The sequence below is a fragment of the Giraffa tippelskirchi genome, chromosome 2 (assembly GCF_054371585.1).
Source record: "Giraffa tippelskirchi isolate mGirTip1 chromosome 2, T2T-mGirTip1v1.2.pri, whole genome shotgun sequence".
NCBI classification, from domain to species: domain Eukaryota; kingdom Metazoa; phylum Chordata; class Mammalia; order Artiodactyla; family Giraffidae; genus Giraffa; species Giraffa tippelskirchi.
In genome coordinates, this window is record NC_137276.1 from 232,775,459 (window position 1) to 232,797,715 (window position 22,257).

Below are 22,257 nucleotides of genomic sequence, written 5' to 3' on the forward strand. Positions count from 1 at the left end.
ACTGGTTCCAAACTGGGAAAGGAATATGTCAAGGCTGTATATTGTCACCCTGCTTATTTAACTTAATATGCAGAATACATCATGTGAAAAGCCAGGCTGGTTGAAGCACAAGCTGGAATCAAGATTGCTGGGAGAAATATCAATAACCTCAGATACGAAGATGACACCACCCTAATAGAGAAAGCAAAGAGAAACAAAATAGCCTCTTGATGAAAGTGAAAGAGGAGAATGAAAAAGTTGGCTTAAAACAACATTCAAAAAAATGAAGATCATGGCATCTGCTCCCATCACTTCATGGCAAACAGACGGGGAAACAATGGAAAAAGTAACAGACTATTTTCTTGGGCTCCAAAATCACTGCAGATGGTGACTGCTGCCATGAAGAGGGAATCAGACTGCTGCCATGGAATTAAAAGTCACTTGCTCCTTGGAAGAAAAGCTATGACCAACCTAGACAGCATATTTAAAAGCAGAGACATTCCTATGCTGACAAAGGTCTGTATAGTCAAAGCTATGGCTTTTACAGTGGTCATGTATGGATGTGAGAGTTGGACCATAAAGAAAGCTGAGCACCAAAGAACTGATGCTTTTGAACTGTGGTGTTGGAGAAGACTCTTGAGAGTCCCTTGGACTGCAAGGCTTTCAAACCAGTCAATCCTAAATGAAATCAGTCCTGAATATTCATTGGAAGGACTGATGTTAAGGCTGAAACTCCACCTGATGCGAAGAACTGACTCATTGGAAAAGACCCTGTTGCTGGGAAATATTGAAGGTGGGAAGAGAAGAGGATGACAGAGGATGGGGTGGGTGGATGGCAGCACCAACTTGATGGACATGAGTTTGAGCAAGCTCCAGCAGTTGGTGATGGACAGGGAAGCCCAGCGTGCTGCAGTCCGACTGAGTGGCTGAACTGAACTGATAGGGAAATGCTATTTCTGAAGGTGGTTTCTTAGCTTATGCCACTCTGTGGTCCCATTAATTGGAGAGAAAACAAAAACACACAATCATGTCACAGAGTCGGCATGAGACGCAGTCCCACACCCTTTTAGGCTTCTCTTTTCTGTGTGGCTTCACATCGTTTTCTTTTCTGAGATGCCAGAGAACTGGGGATGATGCGACAGAAAAGTACTTCTCACCTGCAATCTAGGCTTAACTCTTCCAGAAGGCCCAGCAACAGTGGTAGCATAACAAGAAAAATAAATGACACATCCACCTAGGGATGCGGACAAACAGACAGATGGTCTTTATTATTGAGTTGGCCATGCTGGCCAGTTGAGTCAATAAGCACTTTTCTCATTTCTGGCAAATTGAGTTTTAAGAATCAAGACTTCCAGCCTATATCTAGTCTCTTTGTCTCTTAACCAGCCCACTTTCTGGTGCATACAGGCAAAAATGTCCACTTGAGAGACATGATTTTGAACAATGCACTGTGGTTTAGAGATGTTGCCCTTGTCTTATCACAGAAAATTAACAAAAAGAATGTGAAAGGCCATTGCCAGAGAATGAGTTATGCTTGGCGCATGCTCATGTGTGTCCTTCAGCCTTCTGGAAAGCATTAAAATTTCCTTGAATTCCCCATAGAGCTCATCATTGACCTAACTTTATTAATTCTCATTTTAGCCTCATAAAAGATTATAGATATCTGAGATTTCTGTAGCTGAGATAAGCAAGGTAGAGATAAAATATCAGGTGAATGGATCCTTCACAAACTGGTTAGTTCATTAAATTCCTTTGTTTCAGATTCAAATAAAGGAAATGAACTTTCTTTGTGCCCAAGGGAGAACATTCAGTATAAAAATTCAGTTTCGACTTCTACAGGGGACTTGAAAAGGTCAGACTGAATTTTAGACATTGGCCAACAGAAGGTGAGAGATTCATCCCCGTTTTTGTTGAGATCCAGATGGATTTTGTTAGTTTTGTGAACGAAAAAGATAGTAGTTGCATTCTCAGGAGGCACAGCATATGAAAAACAGGAAAGTTAAATAATTTTTAAAAGGAACTGCACCAAGATATTGAAATCCTGGATTAATATTAACTCTCTTAATAAAAATACTTGGTATTTTTAGTAAAACGCATCCTAATAAAAATACTAAGGAGTTTTAAAAGACCATAATCTCCCCTTGATACAAAATTGTAAATTGGCAGCTGAACAAATGAATGAATGAATACATACATACATGGATGTGGCAATGTGATTTCGAGCTGCCGGAACAGAAACATAGCATCTAGGGCAGAAGTCCTGTATGCTCTCTGCTCTGGAAACATCTGAGGCTAAAATTGGGTGTTCAGCCCTGGCCTCCATGTTTCAAGCGAGCCTGTGCCATAAGAGAAACATGTGAAGGGACAGGGAACTTCCGGACTGGAGGAGATAGGACTTCAACCAGTAGTTCTGAGCAAGAGAGGGACTTGATTTCTTGTGTAAAGATCAGAAAGAAGAAGTTTCTGTGGGTGAAAGTGGTATGCAAAAACCCATTTGTGTTCCAATAAATCCAGTCTGTTCAAAAAATGGTGAATTTTGTTAGTTATTTGTTTTAAATATAGCAAGACCTATTGTGTAGCACATGGAACTCTGCTCAGTGTTATGTGCCAGCCTGGATGGGAGAGGGGTTTGGGGGAGAATGGATACATGCGTATGTATGGCTGAGTCCCTTCACTGTCCACCTGAAACTACCACAACCGGCTATACCCCAATACAAAATGATTTTGGTGTTAATAAAAATTAAAAAAAATAAATTAAAAAAAGGGGGTATAGCCCCTCTTCATCAAAAGAAAAAAAATTGGTGAATTTTCCATCACTGGAGGAATTTAGGCAGAGGTGAGTAGGAATGCTGTACAAGGTTGAAGATTTCACAAGGTGGGAACTTCTACAGAATCCTGTGCCCCATTTGATTTTCTGCCTATTTGGACCTCTTCTGATAATTAAGGGAACTTAATGGATGAATCTTACCTACTTTTGAAGAGTTACACACACTGGCAGACACATCTGAAAATATCCCCTTCAGACCTCCAAAAGTTTCCACGAAGAAGTACTTGTCACTCGATCCTGCCATGGCCAGCAGCTCCACGGGGTTGGCACCGGCGATGCCCACGGCCAGGACAAGGATGCCCTTGTCCCGCAAGGCCTTGGCTGTGGCATTGAGCTTATCGGCATCATGGGATTCCCCGTCGGTGATCACGATGAGGACCTGGGGGACCCCTTTGTGCAGACGGCTGCCCCGCGCTTCTGTGAACATGTGGTCTGAGAAGCCCAGGGCCTCAGCCGTGTAAGTGTTGCCCCCCATGGGTTGGTCATTCTGGAGGACCGAGATCACCTCCCATTTGTTGTCAAGGTTATCCAGGTAAAATAGCACTTCCGGGTCATCCGCGTACTTCAGAGCCCCGAACCGGACATGATTCTTGCCCACATCAGCTTTTTTCACCAAGTCGATCATAAAGTCCTTCATGATATTGTATTCATCATGGTCAATGCTGCCAGAGCTGTCAATTACAAACACGACATCTAAAACTTCAATGCGCTTGCATTCTGAAAGAGGAAGAAAAAGGAAAACTGATAAGATTAGCTTTGCACATCATGGGGGACTCACATCCCGCACCCCGTCCCCCCACATTTTAAATGCCAGGGTCTCCCCTCCATAGGATCAAGCTGTGTACATCTGCATGTCTGCTCTCTGGATAACAGACACAACACACATGCTCATTTATGTGTCTTTTAGGACAAGGCAGACGTGACATGAAGCCTGCTACAGTGGGTGGGAAGGGGGTGGTGTGACAGTCACAGGATATCAGAGATAAACATGACAAGTGCTTTTGGACCAAAAAAACCCAATTCACAAGTCTGAGGAAACTTTCCTGTATAAGTGGTACCTTCAACACATGTTTTCATTTATACAAATTTGTCTATTTTTTTTTAAGCCACAGGGATCATGAGGTTTTATTCTTAAGATAAACCTTGGGGAAATGACTAGATGAAAATAGATTTGGCAACACTATATTTTCTTCATGGCTAACTTTTCAAGGTTGCATTTTCTCCTTTTTTGTTTTTTTTTTTTACTTTCTTAAAACATAACCTGTATTCATGTTTGGACTTTGTTATAGAAATTAGTCCATTTCAACTTGGCCCAACCAAGTGATCCTAGCATGACCTCTCGTTAACTTTTTATTTTATTTTTTTTTATTTTATTATTTTATTTATTTATTTATTTATTTATTTTTATAAATTTATTTATTTTAGTTGGGGGCTAATTACTTTACAATATTGTAATAGTTTTTGCCATCCATTAACATGAATCAGCCATGGGTTTACATGTGTTCCCCTTCCTGGACCCCCCACCCACCTCCCTCCCCATCCCATCCTTCTGGATCATCCCATTGCCCCGGTCCTGAGCCCTTGTCACATGCATCGAACATGGAATGGTGTTCGTTAACTTTTTAAATGTGGGGTCAATGCCATGGAAAAAGTAAAGCAGGAAAGACCCAAGTAATCCATGTGTGTATCACATTCTGTTCTCAGTGTGCAGAGCTCCAAACTCCAACTCATTCATTCTAGAGAAGTGGACCTGTAAGATGGAGGGTGATTTAGTCCTTATGTAGCACCGTCTGTCTACAGGCCTTAGGGAGGTATGTTTCAACTGTTAACTCATCCATTTTGGAGAAATGGAACTGTGATAAGGTTTCCCTAGCCCTTCCCCAAGGCTCACCACATTCCCTTCTTTGGAAGCCACTTTCTTACAACATGGTAGGGCTTTTACAAACCCGAAAGCCGATCCACTTACCTGCCTAACTAGAGCCACACACACAGAGCCATGACCACATCACCCAGAAAGTCTGGTTCCACACAAATAGAAACGATGTCCCCTGGGCCTTCAGCTGCCCAGGGGAGCCTGCCTGGATTACCTGGAGGCTGCAGGGTAGACTGCTCAGTCAAAGCACCCTTTGGAGAGGCCATGTTTGTCCTGGTTGGAGTTACTAGGATGCACAACCCAGGTACTCCTCTAGCCACAAAATATAGATCGCAGTCACCAATACTTCTAGTGCGGGTTGGCCAGAACTGTTATTTGAACAACAACATGATGTCCCTTTTTTCCTTCAAAATTCCATTAAGATTCATCTCCTTCATAGAAGTCTTTCAGAATGCCTCTGTTGTCAAGCCCCATGGGGCCCTTATTTCTGCTGAACCTTTATTACTTTTATTCTGCAGTACCCTGGGACCACAATGATGACTACCCATTTAGTTCCTTTGAAGCATCCATTGCTCAAGTTCCTATATCATATTCCTCCTTTATAAGATTTAATAAATAGCAACATGTTTTTACAAAGAGTATCTCATTTCATATAAGTCTTTTAAAGGTTTAAAAAAATATGTAAAATGAACAAACTTGTTAGGTCAAAGGGGAGCCACCTTGTCCAGGAGGTTATGTTCCTCTATTACCCGTCTTAGCAGACCACATGTAGCCCCTAAACTCGGATTATATAAGACCGGGACCCTGCCTCAAGGTGGAACCGACTCTGTGCTATAATTCATGCTCCCGTGCTCCCTGCTAGATCAGGCTGAAGCCAGACTCCAGCTGAGAAAACCTCCTTGCTTAACTCCTACCCATGCTCTGTCCTGCTTTCCCTACTTCTCTTCTGAAGATACTTCAATAAATCAAAAAAATCTACAAGTAGTAAGTGCTGGAGAGGGTGCAGAGGAAAGGGAACACTCTTACATGGTTGGTGGGAATGTAAACTGGAGCAGACACTATGGAGAAGAGCATGGAGGTTCCTTAAAATCAAAAACAATAGAACTGCCATATGATCCAGCAATTTCACTCCTGAGCATAAATTCAGACAAAACCATATAATTCAAAAATATACATGCACCTCAATGTTCATAGCGGCACTTATAATAGCCAAGACATGAAATAACCTAAGTGATATCAACAGATGAATGTCTAGAGATATAGTATATATAGAGAGATATGGTATATGTATATATATATACATATATATGTGTGTATATATATATACAACTGAATGTTACTCAGTCATAAAAAGAATGAAATAATGCCATTTCCAGCAACATGGATGGACCTAGAGTTTATCATACTAAATTAAGTCAAACCGAAAGAGACAAATATTATATGATATCACTTATTTGCAGATTCTTATAAAAAAAGATACAAATAGACTTATTTACAAAACAAACTCACAGACATAGAAAACGAACTTATAGTTACCAAAGGGGAAAGTGGGGGGAGGGATAAATTATGAGGCTGGAATTAACAAATATATATACTATACATTAAATAGACAACCAACAAGGATCTACTATATAGCACAGGGAACTATACTCAATATTTCATAATAACCTATAAGGGAAAAGAATATGACAGAGAACATATATAAATATATACACACACACACATATGCATGCTCTCACACACACACATGCATGTATGTATAACTGAATCACTTTGCTGCACACCTGAAACTAACATGACATAGTAAATCAACTATACTTCAATAATTTTTTTTAAAGTAATAAGTAAATGAGTTTCTTCCATGAGAACTCCTGACTCAGATTCTACTTCTAGGGAGCCAGACCTAAAATCCTGTACGGTGCTATTTTCCTTAAATGGAGGATTCATCCCCCTAGCGCTTTTGTCTACAAATGGGAGAGAATCTAGGTAGATCTGAATTGTTTCTTACTGTCTGATTTTAACAGTTCTGTTGAGGAAACTTGCATTTCTATATGTGAGCCAAAAGCCACTAGGATAAACAGTTTGATTGAACAAAGCCGGTTTATAGTGTTCATAGCAGTCTGCTTAGTTCAAGAAGCAAGGACCTACATGGATGTGTGGTGTTTGGACAATCCCCCTGGTGAATATGCCCATGCTTACCTTCACGGGGGCTGCATATTCCAAAAACAAGGTCATCCTCAATGTGCTGCAGAATGTCGAAATTCTCAACATAAAAAACCATCTCTGGCCTCCCGCTGATCTCCTCCAGCTGGGTGACGTTGGAGCCAAACACCCCCACAGAGTAGATAATGATGCCTTCTTCCCGAAGTGCCACCGCTGGGTCCTTGACTATGTCCTGAGCCTCACCATCTGTGATGAGGATGAGGAATTTCCTGACGTTGGGCCGGGCTCCCTTGGCAGGGCTGAAGTACTGAGACACAAAGGTCAGGGCGCTACCTGTCAAGGTGGTTTCTCCAATGTGAGCCATTCGGTCTATTGCATCTGAAATTTCCCCCTGGGATGTGTATCTGTTGAGCTGAAACTCTTCCTTATTGACGTCGCTGAACTGGACCACACCAATTTGCACTCGATCTGCCCTGATCTGAGATTTGCTCACCAGGTTTTTCATAAATGTTTTCATTTTGATGAAGTTCTCTAGTCCTATACTCCCAGAACTGTCCACCAGAAACATGATGTCGGCCTTCATCTCTTTGCAGGCTGCATGAGAGAAAGGAGGTGGGCTATTCAAGTTGGCTTCATGTAAAAAGATCAAGAGTGAACAGGAAAATCTAAAACACAAACAATTCTATACGAAGTTAAGCGTGTGCTTGCTAAGGGTAGTTAGCAGGTAAATAAAGCATTGAAGATGATGAAGGGGAGCCTATACTCTTTATTATTTAGTAATTTGCTTTAACGTATAACTCAGGGCTTCTCAACCTCAGCACAACTGACATTGTGGTTGGAAAGTTTGTATCGTGGAAGGCAATCCATGCACTGCAGGATACTGAAGAATGTTTAGCAGGATCCCTGTACTCGAAACATCTAACGTCTCCCTGTTAGATGCTATTAGCACCCCCCAGTGAGGACCACCAGAAGTAAATGTCTCTAGACATTTCTAACCATCCCCTAAGGGACAAAATCACCCCTGGTTGCAAACTACTGATCTAACTGTAGAAGATTTCATACAAGTTTTATTAAAAAGTGATTTAAATAAGCCCAAAATACTCCTTAAAATCAGAAATCATTTGATCATAGTACACATGCAACGGTCTAATCATAGATCTATCCTCACAGGAATTTGTGGGGAGACACTAATAAATACTTATTAGAAGCCAATTAACTAGCACTCCTCCCAGTTATGATCAGCAGCAATGTCTCTAGACATTGCTCACTATCCCCTGGCGGGGAAAGTCACCCCTGGTTGAAAATTACTTACCTAGCTCTAGAAGATTTCATACAAGCTTCATTAAAAAGCAATTTAAATAAACATAAAATACTCTTTTTATGCATCAGATAATGGTTAGAGCAACACTATAATGGGTCCTCCATTTTGTTCTGGAGAATAAACAGCTCCACAAAGTCAAGAAATTTCAGCTTGAATATTTATGCCCTTTCTCCACAGCTGCAATGTCAAATATTGAAGGGTGCAGAAGCCAACTATATAGAATGAAGAAACACCAAGGTCCTACTGTATAGCACAGGGAACTATACCATAAATGGAAAAGAATATGAAAATGAATGTCTATATATGTGTAACTGTAGAGCAGAAGTTGACAGAACGTTGTAAATCAACTATACTTCAACAAAAAATTTTAAGAAAATACTTCAGGGAGGCAATGTGGGAGCTGAAGCCCGAAGGTAAGGAGTCCTACCTTCTTCAGCACAGATTTCTTGAACAACCTGGTTTCTTATGTCTTTCAAGGCATCAAAGTCATGCACGTAGTAGACCCGCTTCTCCTCGCCCGCGATTTCGTGCAGCTGAGTCTGGTTCGCCTCCCTGACTCCGATGGCATAGACGTGGACGAGCTCCTCTCTCAGTCTGCTTGCGGGCCCCAAGACGCTGTCCCGGGACGCACCGTTGGTCAGCAGAATGAGGTGGCAGGGCACTCTGCCTCCCCGCTGACGCTTTGCCTTCTGCAGCAGCCCCAGGGTGAAGTTCAAGGCGGTGCCCGTGTTCCTGTTCCCACCCATCTGCCTGATGTTCTCGATGGCCTTTCCCACGTCGTGCTTGTTCGTGTATTTACTGATCTCAAATTCCAAGTCCCACCGGTCGGCATACTGGACAGCCCCGACCCGCACCTTCTGGGGAGCGATGTTGAACATCCCCACGACCTCTGACAGGAAGGTCTTCATCTCCTGGAAGTCTGTGGCCTGCGTGCTCCCGGAGCCATCAATGAGCAGGTAGATGTCTGCTTCCTCCGTGTCCACACAACCTAAAACACAACCCAAAACTGAGTGCGGCATCTGGGCAAGTGGGACAGAGACACAGGGGCAGGTGAGAGGAAGGGCAAACACCGGCCTCATCAGACAGAAAGCAGGGAAAGAGCTTCTTGGCGTGAAAGACCTGTTCTGCTGCTGTGACTCAGGGGAATCTTAGCATCGGGTGGGTCAATTGTGTGTGACAGTTTAAGATGGTTTGCATCGAGAATCAGAGTCCATTTGGATATAGGAAAAATCAGGAAGAAAACTTGAAGACACTTTTCGCAAGTTGCTTCTCTTACCAGGGAGCAACTGCTTAGCAAAAGTTCAGGTGGTGTTCTGTTAACTAAAGAAGGTATTTAACTGGACATGGTGGACATAGGAGTTATTTACTCCTCATCCACTGCTGCTGAATTAACACAACAGGGGTATTGTCAGTGGCGTAGTTTATATTGTGCAATGACACTTTTGTGGTCAACATGCTATAAATACACGTTGATGGATGCAGACATATGCACATCTTGTGTACGCACATATAATTTATGTAGCATACATGTCTATGTATGAAATATACAAGTACCTTGCTCTCTGTCTCGCTCTAAACTCACTGATACTAGAAGAGTACTTTCCAGTAAATTCATTACCCTGTCCTCAGTCCAGATCATGCTTCCTGTGTATTCTCTAAATTGGAATTTGAGGCTGAGGGAAGGAGAGAAGGGAGAGAAAAGTCCACACACAAAAAGAAACTAAGGAAAGAGCAGAGAAACATGAGAGGCAAAGGCAAGAAAGGAAGCAGGGCAGGGAGAGAAATAGCTAAGGAAGGTGTTCCGGGGTGTCAAGAAATAATGAAGAATACAAGTAAAGCTGCACAAAAGAGGAAATTAAAAAAAAATCCGTTCTTCCCATTCCAACACCTCAACAGCTTTTATTCTCCCCCAATTTATATTTCCTATTACTTGCTTAAATTAAAAAGCCAGGAACTCAACTCTCTCTCCCGGCATCACGCCCACCAAGCCCTTGTGCAGACAGAACACCGGCCAGACAAGACAAAAAGCAAGAGGATGAGACAAATCCTGCTTTACCGGCTTTGAGGGTTTCGGTCCTTTCGGAAATGACAGAGACCGTGTGTGTGATCTGATTCCGCAGCTTCTTCAGAAACGTCTGGTTGTGGGCAGCCAGGTCAGAGAAGGACTTCAGCTGGGACACGTACTGCTCCGCGGGGTGAGACGCAATCTTCTCCAGCTGGGTGTCGCTGGCCCCCTCTACGCCAATGGTGAAGACGGTCACCCCCTGGCGCCGGAGGCTCACAGCGGCCTTGGTCACGTTGTCCTGGGACGGGCTGTGGGTCACGAGCACGGCGATCTGCGGGACCCCCTGGTTCTTCCGACTGCCGTGCTGCACGCTGAAGACTTCCTTCCTGATCTTTCTCAGGGCGGCTCCAGTGTAGGCCTTCCCGGCCTGAGGAGCAAGGCTCTGGATGTCCTGCAGAACCTCCGACTTGTTTACACCCCTGCTCAGCGTGCTAATCACCTTTGTCTCATTGCTATAGGCCACGAGGCCAACCCTCATGCAGTTTTCCTTGATGTCCAGAGCAGATATGCTTTCTTCCAGGAATTCTTTAAGATAGTCAAAGTCCTCCCAGCTGCTGTTGGTGGACATATCCAACAGAAACACAACGTCAGCCACGGAAGGGCCTTGGCAAACTGCAGGCAAGGAATGAACAGGCAGAGTTTTAATTCAGCGTCTCTGCTCAGCATTAAAGACACATAGAATTATGAGCAGTTATAAACAGAAAACATAGAATAACCAAGCAATTAGAGCTTGGTTATACACTTAAAGAAGGAAAGAGGTATCCAAGATGATGATGAAGCTGAGATCAAAGGATCCTGGGTACAAAAACTGGATTTTAGCTAACCTCTTGCCTCCAATTTCTACATCTGTAAAATATAGGTAACAAGAATATTGATCTCATAGAGTTGTTATAGGGATTAAATGAAATCATATCAAGTTTAGCATGGGGCCTGACACATGAAAAGTCACTCAGTTAACAGAAGCTGCTGCTATTGTATTAAAATCCACTACTAAAATCAGCAATTATAGTCCAAACATTCTTAAGGGATAGAAATGTAATAGCAGTTGATGTTCTAATATTTTATTTGGAGAAAGTGCTAGTAATAAGATTCTATATTTTCTTAGATTACTACATTCTCTATTGTCAATATATGTCACTTCACTCTGACAACCAGACATAATGTCAGTTTATAATGTCACTTGTCTGGACTTGTACACTTTGAGCAAAGTTTTTCTTTTGTTTTTACCAGCTCTCCCCTGTTCCTGTCTTGAGTGATGTTCATAAACTCTTGGCCATCCTTGCTAATAGAATAGTACAAGGGGACAGACCAAGAGAGAAGATTGGAGTTGGAGCAGAACACGGGAAAGCTAATTCAGAACAGAGCTGCAGGAAGGAGTAAGTGTGGGGCTGAACCCACACAGGTGTAGCTCTGACTCTAGACCACAGCCTGGCCCAGGGCCAGGTCATATCACCTCCAAGAGTGCCTGCAGCTTCCTCTCTGTGGAACAGAGGTTTTGGACTCTCTGAAGTTTCAAGCTGTAACAGTCTGTGGTGACTTTATATGGCTTCAGGAATTAAGGATTTCTTTAGGAGCAAATTGTCTTTTTAAATGAACCAGAAGTGAAACTACATAGCAGCTGAAGCCCAGGGAGAAAGCTCAGACAGCTAGGTGGCAGGGAGGAGGCAGCCTATAAACAACAGGCAACGAGATAAGTGAAACATGGAAAACCAAGGCTTCCCAAGTTTATTGGATTAAAAAGGCCACAATCATGGGGCATGCAGAAATTAACATCTGAAAATGCAGCTCAGCTTTTGTGGAAAGAGATGCTCACAGAGTCAGCATTCTTTCCTCATGTTGATTTTCTGAAAGCATTTTGTCATCAGCAACCCTTTACACCCGCCCTGACCCACCTTCCACAAGGACATCATTGACTGCCCCGTCCTTGTACTGAGCTGCATCCTTGAGAATCTGAGTCATATTTTGGGAGAATGTGCTGAGGTCCCTGACCGTCCGGAGGCTGTAGTGGAACTGGCCCGTGGCCATGGCCTTCAGGGTCTTCTTGGATGCCCCCTGCATCCCCACGGAGATGATCCTCACCCCATCTTTGCGCAGAGCTTCGGCGGCCTCTTCCACAGCGTCTGCGGACTCGGCGGAAGCCAGGACCACCAGGATCGGGGGAAACTGTTTCCTGTCCCTCCCGTTTGAGAAGTAGGCCCTGTGCACCTCCTGGAGAGCGTTCCCAATCTGCAGGGAGCCCCCCAGGAACCCAAAGTTCTTCCTGAGGTGGTTCAACATGGGGCCCCTGGTCTTGAAGGTGCTGAGCAGGAACTCTCTGTGGAGCCCATCGCTGTACTGGGCCAGGCCTACGTGGTACTTGTCAGCCTCTATGGGGAGGCTGCTGATCATCTTGTTGATGAACGCCTTCACAAATGGGAAGGACTTAATTCCCAAGTGGTCGGAGCTGTCCACCAGAAACACCACATCAGCGTACTCCGGACCTACAAACCCACAAACACAATGAAAGCAAACTTCAAACATTTACTACCAAGTTTAATGCCAACCACAGGGGAAAAACTTACTTCCCTCTTTTACTTGTATTTGTAATATCTTTCCAATGCACTGAAAATAGTACATATTCTCTCAAGAAAAATATGTGCTTCTTAGGCTAATTCTTTTATATGCCTTCTCATTTGAACTGATCATGAGATTAAGTACCACTTTTGCAAGGAATGAAGTAGAAATAGCTAAATATAAAGAAGTAAAATATAACAGGTTTTTACATGTTTAGTGGATAATTTCCCATTGTGTCCTTCTCTTCTTTCAGAATTTGACCTCAGTTTATAGCAACAAGATAAACAGTTTCATCAAGAGGGAATCAAATTTGTTGAATGGAGAAATCTGAAAAACAGCCTTTCATTTTGACTTCCTTTTAAACAATACAAGTGACCTAATGAACTTATAAACATATTAAACTTATAAACATATTAGTTTTGTGTTCGAAGTATCAAATTGATGAGTTTTAAAAAATCCTAAAAATCATAAATATGAGATGTATTAATCTATTTTAAAGTTATTTACGATATTTTTTGATGAGTCATGAGTGGGCATTATAATTGGTAAATTTATTCTCACATATGAAAAATGTGACAGAAACCTGTATACCTTAAGCTAGGAAAGAGATTATAGTTTAAGTTTCTATTGATAATGTAATTTTTACATAGGAATGCAATACTTTGCTGAGCTTTTAAGCCTTCATTCAATGCCAGATTGAATGTTAGGTATGTGAAATTATATTTGTATGTGATAGAGAAGCATTCGGTTCAAGCACAAAATATAATTTGCTGGTGGTTTCTCTGCTGGCTTGAATTCAGAGCTCTCATGACTGTACTATAAGATCCATTTCTTGTCCAGGGAAGGGAGGGATATACCTGTGCGTGTCTGGAAGTTGTATGTTTAAGAAAACGCAGTGCAACTGAACAAGCAACCTGAGTCCTGACTTTGTCATCAGCTAATTCTCCCAGCTCTGTCAAGCCATTTGACGTACTTGGGCCTCAGTTTCCTCATAATTAAAATGGGTAGATTCAACAAGAAAATATCTAAGGTCTATCTTTACTCTGATATTCTGATTATCTGAAATAGTTACTATATAAATTCTGATCAAATTAAAGGAACGTCAATCTTTTCCCATCGACAACTGATAGGTAAACAGCTTTGGTGCCCCTGCATGTCCCTTCATTCTCTTTACAGCAGTCTAATCAAGGCATAGTGGCTGCCAATCATCCTTTCTTTTCTTCTAAGCAACCTGATTTCAGCCAGTTTGAGATTCCTTTGATGATCGTATATCCAGCAGCATCTCTGGGAAAACACTAAGGGAGGGGGAACCGATGGGAGAAGACTGGGGCCCCTCCGAGGACTGTCAGGTGAGGACTGTCTAGGGTGGCTCAACTTGTGACCAAAAGTGACCTTTCTATTCATCGACAAATCCCCACATCCTGTGTGGAGAAAAGAAATGTAGCCACTGGCACAGGAGACATGTTTAGGTTCTAACCGGGCCCATCACTATCTGAACCATGGAACAACTGGAGAAAAAGCATTGCCTCTCTTTGAAAAGCTTAATATCAGGCCCAGTGAGACATCAAAGGAATGTGTTTTCAGGGCAAAGAAGAATTTATCTCTCCAGAAAACTTGCTTCCAAGGTCAGAGTCCTTGGAAAAAAAAAAAACAACTGTAAAACCAATCTAGGTGGCCCTGGACATGAAGTGACTGATTTTTTAGGAGGTGATAAGGGCCGTGACTGCTTGACCAGTATTTTGACTTCAAGTCCATTGGACATAGACTGCTGACAGACAGTGGACAGCTCTGGAGTTCCCTCTTCAGGGTAAAAGCACCTGCTTTACAATAAGCAGACACACAGGTTAAACTGGAACCCAATCTAGGTGTTTGACCAAGACAAATATTTTGGAACAAACAAACTAGGAAGAGACATTTCAAATTGTCCAGGCCTGAACTTAATGTGAAAAGAGAAGGTTGCACATGAAAATGCAACCTCCCAGAAGACCTAGAAGAAGTTGAAACTGAGGACAAGGCAACAGCTCTCATGTCTTTCTGTCGTGAATAGGGAATAAACTCCTGAAACAAAAGATTTTCAAAGGAACATGGGGTGACATCAAAGAAACTGAGCTGCCACTCCCACCCTCACCATCATCAAAGTCAAAACAAAACCAAACTCTTAAATTTTAAGCAAGTCAGACTCATATATTATCTATTTTCCATAATGAGAATTAAGGAAACGAATTCCTTTCATTATTTTCCTTACCAGAATGTTGGTTGACAGAAACGTGGGAACAAATTATTATAAGGAACAAAATGAGCAGCATTTTCATATTTTAACCTGAAAAATCACCAACTGGAAATCTGAAAAGGCAAAAACATAAACATCTAAAATTGTTGTGGATATTACTTAGAAATCAAGACTCACACATATATGAGCATACAAAATTACATAATAAATTCGGGGCTACAGAAGACAAGGAATTTCTGAGGTTCCCTGACTATTTGATCTGTGCTTTGTGGAAAAATGAACCGCCAACATTTACAACATTTACAGAATCATAAAAAAGTTTCTTCTGGTCCCCAGACCCTGCAGAAACATGAGATTTTGGATAGTCAATGGAAGTAGCCAGATGCATTCTGGTTCCACCAATATTATGTGTTCCTAGTAATTATTTTCCCCAGTCTCATCCTCTGTCCACTCATTGCACAGACAATTTAGAATTCACAGTTGGGACACAGTCTAAGACCTGACTTGTAATTTTTCCATCATGAATACGTAGGTATGTTTCATATTTGAGAAGTATTTATAGATGTGGTCAAAATTCTATTTACTCCTTTTCCTACATAATTAGCAAGTAACCATTTCCCTTTATTCTTAAATTTGAGAGAAGACATAAAGAAATAAGTAGTGATCCTCCATATTCCATATAATGTCTTGCTCCTCAGAATGGCACAGTTTGTACCATTTTGCTTCCAACTGCTTATAATCATATGAATCAAGGGCTTTCTGATTCTAATTTGGCCTAAAACATTTTCAGCCACCTTGAATTTTCATTTCATGGGATAAAATAGGATATTGACAATAAACCTGATAATTAAGCAGGTTGGGCTCATTCATTCACTCATTCATCCACTGAATGAAAAATGAATTGATCCGTGATAATAAACTGGCACTTCTCTTTCCTGCTTAATTCTTACCCAAACATGTGTCTGATACATGTGGCTATCTCATTCCTTGTCAGGCAGTCTCCTATTGTGTAATATTTCACCCTTTCAGAAAATGGACCTTTGCCACAAAAAATTCCATCACCATTTCCTCACCTACTCCATCGTCCCTCTGACATTCTAGAATTTGGGATTCTGTTCTTTCCTTCATAGGAACTTTGGATGATATAAACTTTGCAGGCTGTGAGTCAGTTTATCCATTCTGTTTCAGAGGAAATCAGGAAGCTGGAAGGGGCACTTAGGAGGTTATATTCAGTCCATCCTTTCATTAAGAGAAAGTTTAGCCCAAACATGGATTGCCCAAAGTGAAAATTAAGTCATACTCTCTGTATGAATCCTCTGGTCGGCCTTGACCATGTGCCACGCCCTGTCCTGGCAGCTCTGCGTGTGTTCTCCTGTTTGATATTGATAGCAAACCGATAAGCAGGTCATCTTATTGTCCCTAGTTTGCACATAAGGAAGCAGATTCATAAAGGGGAATGTGATTCAAGATCACATGGATAAAACAGGCCCTAGTTAAGACTAAAGCCCAAATCACTCTGATTCAAAATCTGGACTGTAGCACTCAGTTCCTCTGCATCCCGAACTAATATTATTTTTCTAAAATTTATTTTATTGAAGAATAGCCAATTTACAATATTGTGTCAATTTCTGATACACAGCAAAATGATTCAGTTATATATATATATATATACATATATATATATATTCTTATTGTTTTTCCATTATGGTTTATTGAATATAGTTCCCTGTGCTATACAGTAGGGTCTTGTTGCTTATTCATTCTATATACAATACCAAACAACATTATTAACACAAAAAGTGTCTCCAAATTTTGGGTTCTATGTCTTTTTTTTTTCCTAAGTATTAAGGGATACTAGTCTTTGCTTTCATGCCTTTTTAGTTTTGCTTTTCAAATCAGGGCTTTATGCTGTTCACCTCTCATCTGTTTACATTATGAACTTTATAAATAAGTGCTATCTTTAGGAATTATGAGAGACAAGAGAAGCTTTAGGTTGCTCAATAGGATAAATGCCAAAGATGGAAGAAAATACCGGTGAATGCAAGTTAAAACCCGGATAGAAAAATGAGGGTTAGGTAAGGACACAAACAGCATGCAGCATCTGGAAATTTCCCCATGCAGGTGGTCAATACTGCTGTTGTTGTTCAGTCACTAAGTTGTGTCTGACTCTTTGCGATCCCATGGACTATAGCACACCAGGCTTCCCTGTCCTTCACCATCTCCCAGAGCTTGCTCAAACTCATGTCCATTGAATCGGTGATGCCATCCAACCATCTCATCCTCTGGCACCCCCTTCTCCTCTTGCCTTCAGTCTTTCCCAGCATCAGAGTCTTTTCCAATGAGTCAACTCTTCACATCAAGTGGCCAAAATATTGGAACTTCAGCTTCAGCAGCAGTCTTCCCAAATGAACATTTGGGGTAGATTTCCTTTAGGATTGACTGGTTTGATTCAACCAGCCTGGCGTTTCACATGATGTACTCTGCAAGTTAAATAAACAGAATCACAATAAACAGCTTTGATGTACTCCTTTCCCAATTTGGAACCAGTCCATTCATTGTTCCATGTCTGGTTCCAGCTGTTGCTCCTTGACCTGCATACAGGTTTCTCAGAAGACTGATATTCCCATTTCTTTAAGAATTTTCCACAGTTTGTTGTGATTCACACAGTCAAAGACTTTAGCAGAGTCAATGAAGCAGTAGATGTTTTTCTGGACCTCCAGTGCTCTCTCTACAACATCTACAGATGTTGGCAATTTGATCTCTGGTTCCTCTGCCATTTTAAAATTCAGCTTACACATCTGGAAGTTCTCAGTTCTTGTACTGTTGAAACCTAGCTTGAAGGATTTTGAGTATTACCTTGCTAGCATATGAAATGAGCGCACTTGAATGGCAGTTTGAGCATTCTTTGGCATTGCCCTTCTTTGGGATTGGAATGAAAACTAACATTTTCCAGTCCTGTGGCCACTGCTGAGTTTTCCAGATTTGCTGGCATATAGAGTGCAGCACTTTCACAGCATCATCTTTTAGGATTTGAAATAGCTCGACTGGAATTTCATCACCTCCACCAGCTTTGTTCATAGTGATGCTTCCTAAGGCCCACTTGACTTTACATTCCAGGATGTCTGGCTCTAGGTGAGTGATCACACCAATGTGGTTATCCAGGTCATTAAGACCTTTTTTTGCATAGTTTTTCCATGTATTCTTGCCACCTCTTCTTAATATCTTCTGCTTCTGTTAATATCTTCTGTAATAGAATCTTCTGTAATATCTTCTCCTTCTTGTTTCTGTCCTTTATTGTGTCCGTCTTTGCATGAAATGCTTTCTTGGTATCTCTAATTTTCTTGAAGAGATCTATAGTCTTTCCCATTCTATTGTTTTCCTCTATTTCTTTGCATTGTTCTCTTAAGAAAGCTCTCTTATCTCTCCTTTATATTCTCTGTAACTCTGCATTCAGTGGGTTTATCTTTCCCTTCCTCCTTTGCTTTTTGCTTCTCTCCTTTGATTAGCTTTTGTAAGGCCTCATCAGACACCTATTTTGTTTTCTTGAATTTCTTTTTCTTGGGAATGGTTTTGGTCACCACCTCCTGTACAATGTTGTGAACCTCAGTCCATAGTTCTTCAGGCACTCTGTCTATCATATCTAATCCCTTGAATCTATTCATCACCTCCACTGTATAATCATAAGGATTTGATTTGGATCATACCTGCACGGCCTAGTGGTTTTACCTACTTTCTTCAATTTAAGCCCAAATTTTGTAAACAGGAGCTTATGATCTGAGCCACCCTCAGGTCTTGCTTTTGCTTACTGTATAAAGCTTCTCCATCTTCAGCTGCAAAAAATATGATCAATCTGATTTTGGTATTGACCATCTGGTGATGTCCATGTGTAGATCGTCCTTATGTTGTTGGAAGAGGGTGTTTGCTATGACCAGTACATTCTCTTGGCAAAACTGTTAGCCTTTGCCCTCTTTCATTTTGTAGTCCAAGGCCTAACTTGCTTGTTATTCTAGGTATCTTTTGACTTCCTATTTTTGCATTATAATCCCCTACTATGAAAAGGACATCTCTCTTTTTTTGGTGTTAGTTCTAGAAGGCAGCTCTTCATAGAACCATTCAACTTCAGCTTCTTCCACATTAGTGGTTAAGGCATAGACTTGGATTACTGTGATGCTGAGTGGTTTGCCTTGGAAATGAATTGAGATCATTCTGTTGTTATTGAGATTGCATCGAAGTACTGCATTTCAGTCTTTTTGTCGACTATGAGGGCTACTCCATTTCTTCTAAGGGATACTTGCCCACAGTGGTTGATATAATGGCCATATGAATTAAATTTGCCCATTCCTGTCCACTTTAGTTCACCGATTCCTAAGATGTCAATGTTCAGTCTTGCCATCTCATGAAAAGTTGAGTTCTTTCAGATAGCATCTTGTTGAACAATTTTTTGAAACTTTAAATGGAATGCAAAATCTAGCGTACTGTAAGGCTACGTATACAATGCGGAAACCCGGTGAAGGGGCTCTGGAGGTTTTATGTGCTACTTTGCGTGTGTGACAAAGGACACAAAGGGCTAGTAGGGACACAGCAGGAGGACCGAACCTCTAAGTCAATGCAGGGTAAACACGGGTTCACTTTCACCACGTGAAAACGTGGATGGATTGCCTATAATCTGTATGTTGTTCTTTTACCAGACACAGTGAGGATTTGCATTCTTAAATTTTTTAAATATCTAATTATTTAAAATCAAAATTGTAAATACTCAAAGAAATGAGGGGTGAATGAAGGAGACAGTGTTTAGAGTAATAACGTAGAACTTCAATTCATGGTGCACCTCATGTTAATATGGCAATAGTCTGATTGATCTCTTCTTGTTTTAGAAACAGTCTCAAAAGTACAAATCTCTTTAATCATAATTTTTAGTACTCCATTCATTCTGATTTGGGCAAACTGGGCTAATATACCTTTTTCAGAAGTTATACACTTTAAAAAAAAAACCTTAAAAAATTTGGATCTCAAGACCTTGAGCATAATACCCTCAAGGTCCATTCATGTGGTTGGAAATGGCAAGATTCCACCCTTTTTTATGGCTGAGTAACATTTCACGGTATATATGCAGCTTGTTTATCCATTATTCTGTGTTTAGCTTAAGATGAAGAAAAACAAATACTGTCTGATTTAACTTTTATGTGGAATCCAAACCATAAATGAACAAAACAAAATGGAAACAGACTCATAGTACAGAGAGCAGCCTCGTTATTGCCAGAGGGAAGCTGGAGGAGGGGAACAGAGGAAGGAGAGCAAGAGATACAAACTTCCAGCTATAAAGTAAATGTCACAGGGCGCAATGCATGCACAATAGTTGGTGACATCATAACTGCCTTGTCTGGCGACAGATGGGAACTGGTCTTGCAGTGATGAGCATTCATAATGTATAAAAGTAATAAATCACTATGTGGCACGCCTTAAACTAGCATAATGTATATCAATAATAGCTCATTTTATAAAAATAGAGTGAACAAATCTGGATCTCTGTAAACTTTCTGTTGGGAAGGTAGAATGCTTCTAATTTAAACTACAGCTGCAAAAGCAATACAGTCACCCAGTCTTTGGCTCCACACCCAGAATATTTAGAACTTGTGCAACACTTCTCCTGAGGCTATTAAGAACCAGGGGCTTCAGGGAGATCTCTGCCCTTATGAGCCAATTCATAATCTATTTAATAGGATATGTCTTTGAAAAAATATTAAAAGTCAGTAAGGGATATAAAAAAGACTTCAGCAGAATTAAGATAAATGCCATTTCTTTCCTTTTAAATGAGCATACAGGAAACATCATTTCTAAGCACCAATTTTACTTTTCTTCAGAAACAAGAATACTGTCAGCTTTTGTATGATAAGAAACAACGCTGAGCCTGTGTCACAGAGTTCAAGACAAATGATTGTTTGCTTAGTAAATGCCTCATCTCCTCACTGCTTCCCTTCCTCCCTTCTTATAAGTCAAAAAGTAAAAAGAAAAATATTCAAAGTGAGAGTTAAGTTCATGTTGAAGTGCTGTGGGATAAATCCTTGGCAGACAGCAGCAACACATAAACATTGAATCAACGATGGTGAGCAACACAAAACACACAAGTGAGCGCTTGCGGGCCAACTCAGTTCCACGGTTTTACTGTTCACGTCAAACTTTCCCCCAAATGCAGTTTCTGGAAACACAGAAAGAGGCTACGCATGGAGATCATATTTGAACAAGGTCATGCAGGCGCCCTCGACACTGTAAAATGCACACTCTTCTGTGCTGAGGGGTGCTCGGCTCATCAGGAAGAGCTCTGGCTACACAGTCGCGTGACCTGGGTTCATGCAGTCTCTAAGCTGTTGTGCGACTTCAGATACACTTCACTTCTGCACGCTTCTCATCTGAGGCACAAGAGCTACGTTCTCTCTAAATTCTAGCAGCTCCACACATGTAACCGTTCTGTGATCTAGTAAATAGTTCTAGAAGGGGGAAGAAAAACACGGATAATTAAGATAAGAGCACACGGGAATACTGAGCCCACCTTCTGAAACAGTCCTGTGGAGGAAGCCGCCCCTGAGCCCCTGTAGGTTCTATGTGGGAGGGGCTCACACCAGTCAGAGGAGGAGCCTGTCTTGGCTACTGATCCTTTCCAGATCTGAAGATGCTGGAGTCCTCCTAGATCCCATGACATAAACTTGAAGGGACTAAAAGTCCAAGGAGGCAGATCCACTAGGAATGAAATGCCCAACTTAGAAAAATTACAGAATAAATCCAAAAGTACTTTAGAGATACTAAGGTACTAAAACTTTGAGCAGAAATCAGCAAATTATGAAACAAACATGAAGTACTTTCAGGGATTGCCTGTATAGTTTTTTAATTGAATGTTTAAAGTTCAATTTAAAATATAAATTGAATTTATACAGAAAATTAAGTTGAAATTAATTGAAAAGTAAAAGAAAATTAATTGAAATTAATTGGTTTTAATTTACTGATTAATTTTAAGATTTAAAATTCAATTAAAAATACATAAAGAAAATTAAGTTTTGAAAACACCAACCTCACAATAGACTGATCAAATAAAAATAAAGACAGAAGGCATAAATTGGTAATTGTATAAATGAAAAAGAAGACATAACTGTAGTAAATATGGCAAAGACTTTAAAAAAAATTGAAGCAGTATTTTAAAATATTCACAGAAAGAAAATCCCAGGCCCAGATGGATTTATTGGTAAGTTCCATC

At 41.0% G+C, this 22,257-nt stretch overlaps 1 protein-coding gene across 5 annotated transcripts in view; it reads right to left on the minus strand.

Annotated features, from left to right (window-relative positions):
- The window catches only part of COL6A6 (collagen type VI alpha 6 chain), a 130,064-nt gene that overhangs the window by 96,122 nt on the left and 11,685 nt on the right, over positions 1–22,257 (minus strand). For all 5 annotated transcript variants that reach the window (XR_014077720.1, XR_014077723.1, XR_014077721.1 and 2 more), the window contains exons 2-7: positions 15,027–15,124; positions 12,121–12,708; positions 10,220–10,840; positions 8,591–9,151; positions 6,879–7,436; positions 2,948–3,523 (exon numbers count right to left, since the gene is read on the minus strand). Coding sequence is in view for 1 of the 5 variants with exons in the window: in XM_081573202.1 (XP_081429328.1) it covers positions 2,948–3,523; positions 6,879–7,436; positions 8,591–9,151; positions 10,220–10,840; positions 12,121–12,708; positions 15,027–15,093 (2,971 nt within the window). In the remaining 4 variants the exon portion in view is untranslated. The remainder of the gene's footprint in view (positions 1–2,947; positions 3,524–6,878; positions 7,437–8,590; positions 9,152–10,219; positions 10,841–12,120; positions 12,709–15,026; positions 15,125–22,257) is intronic.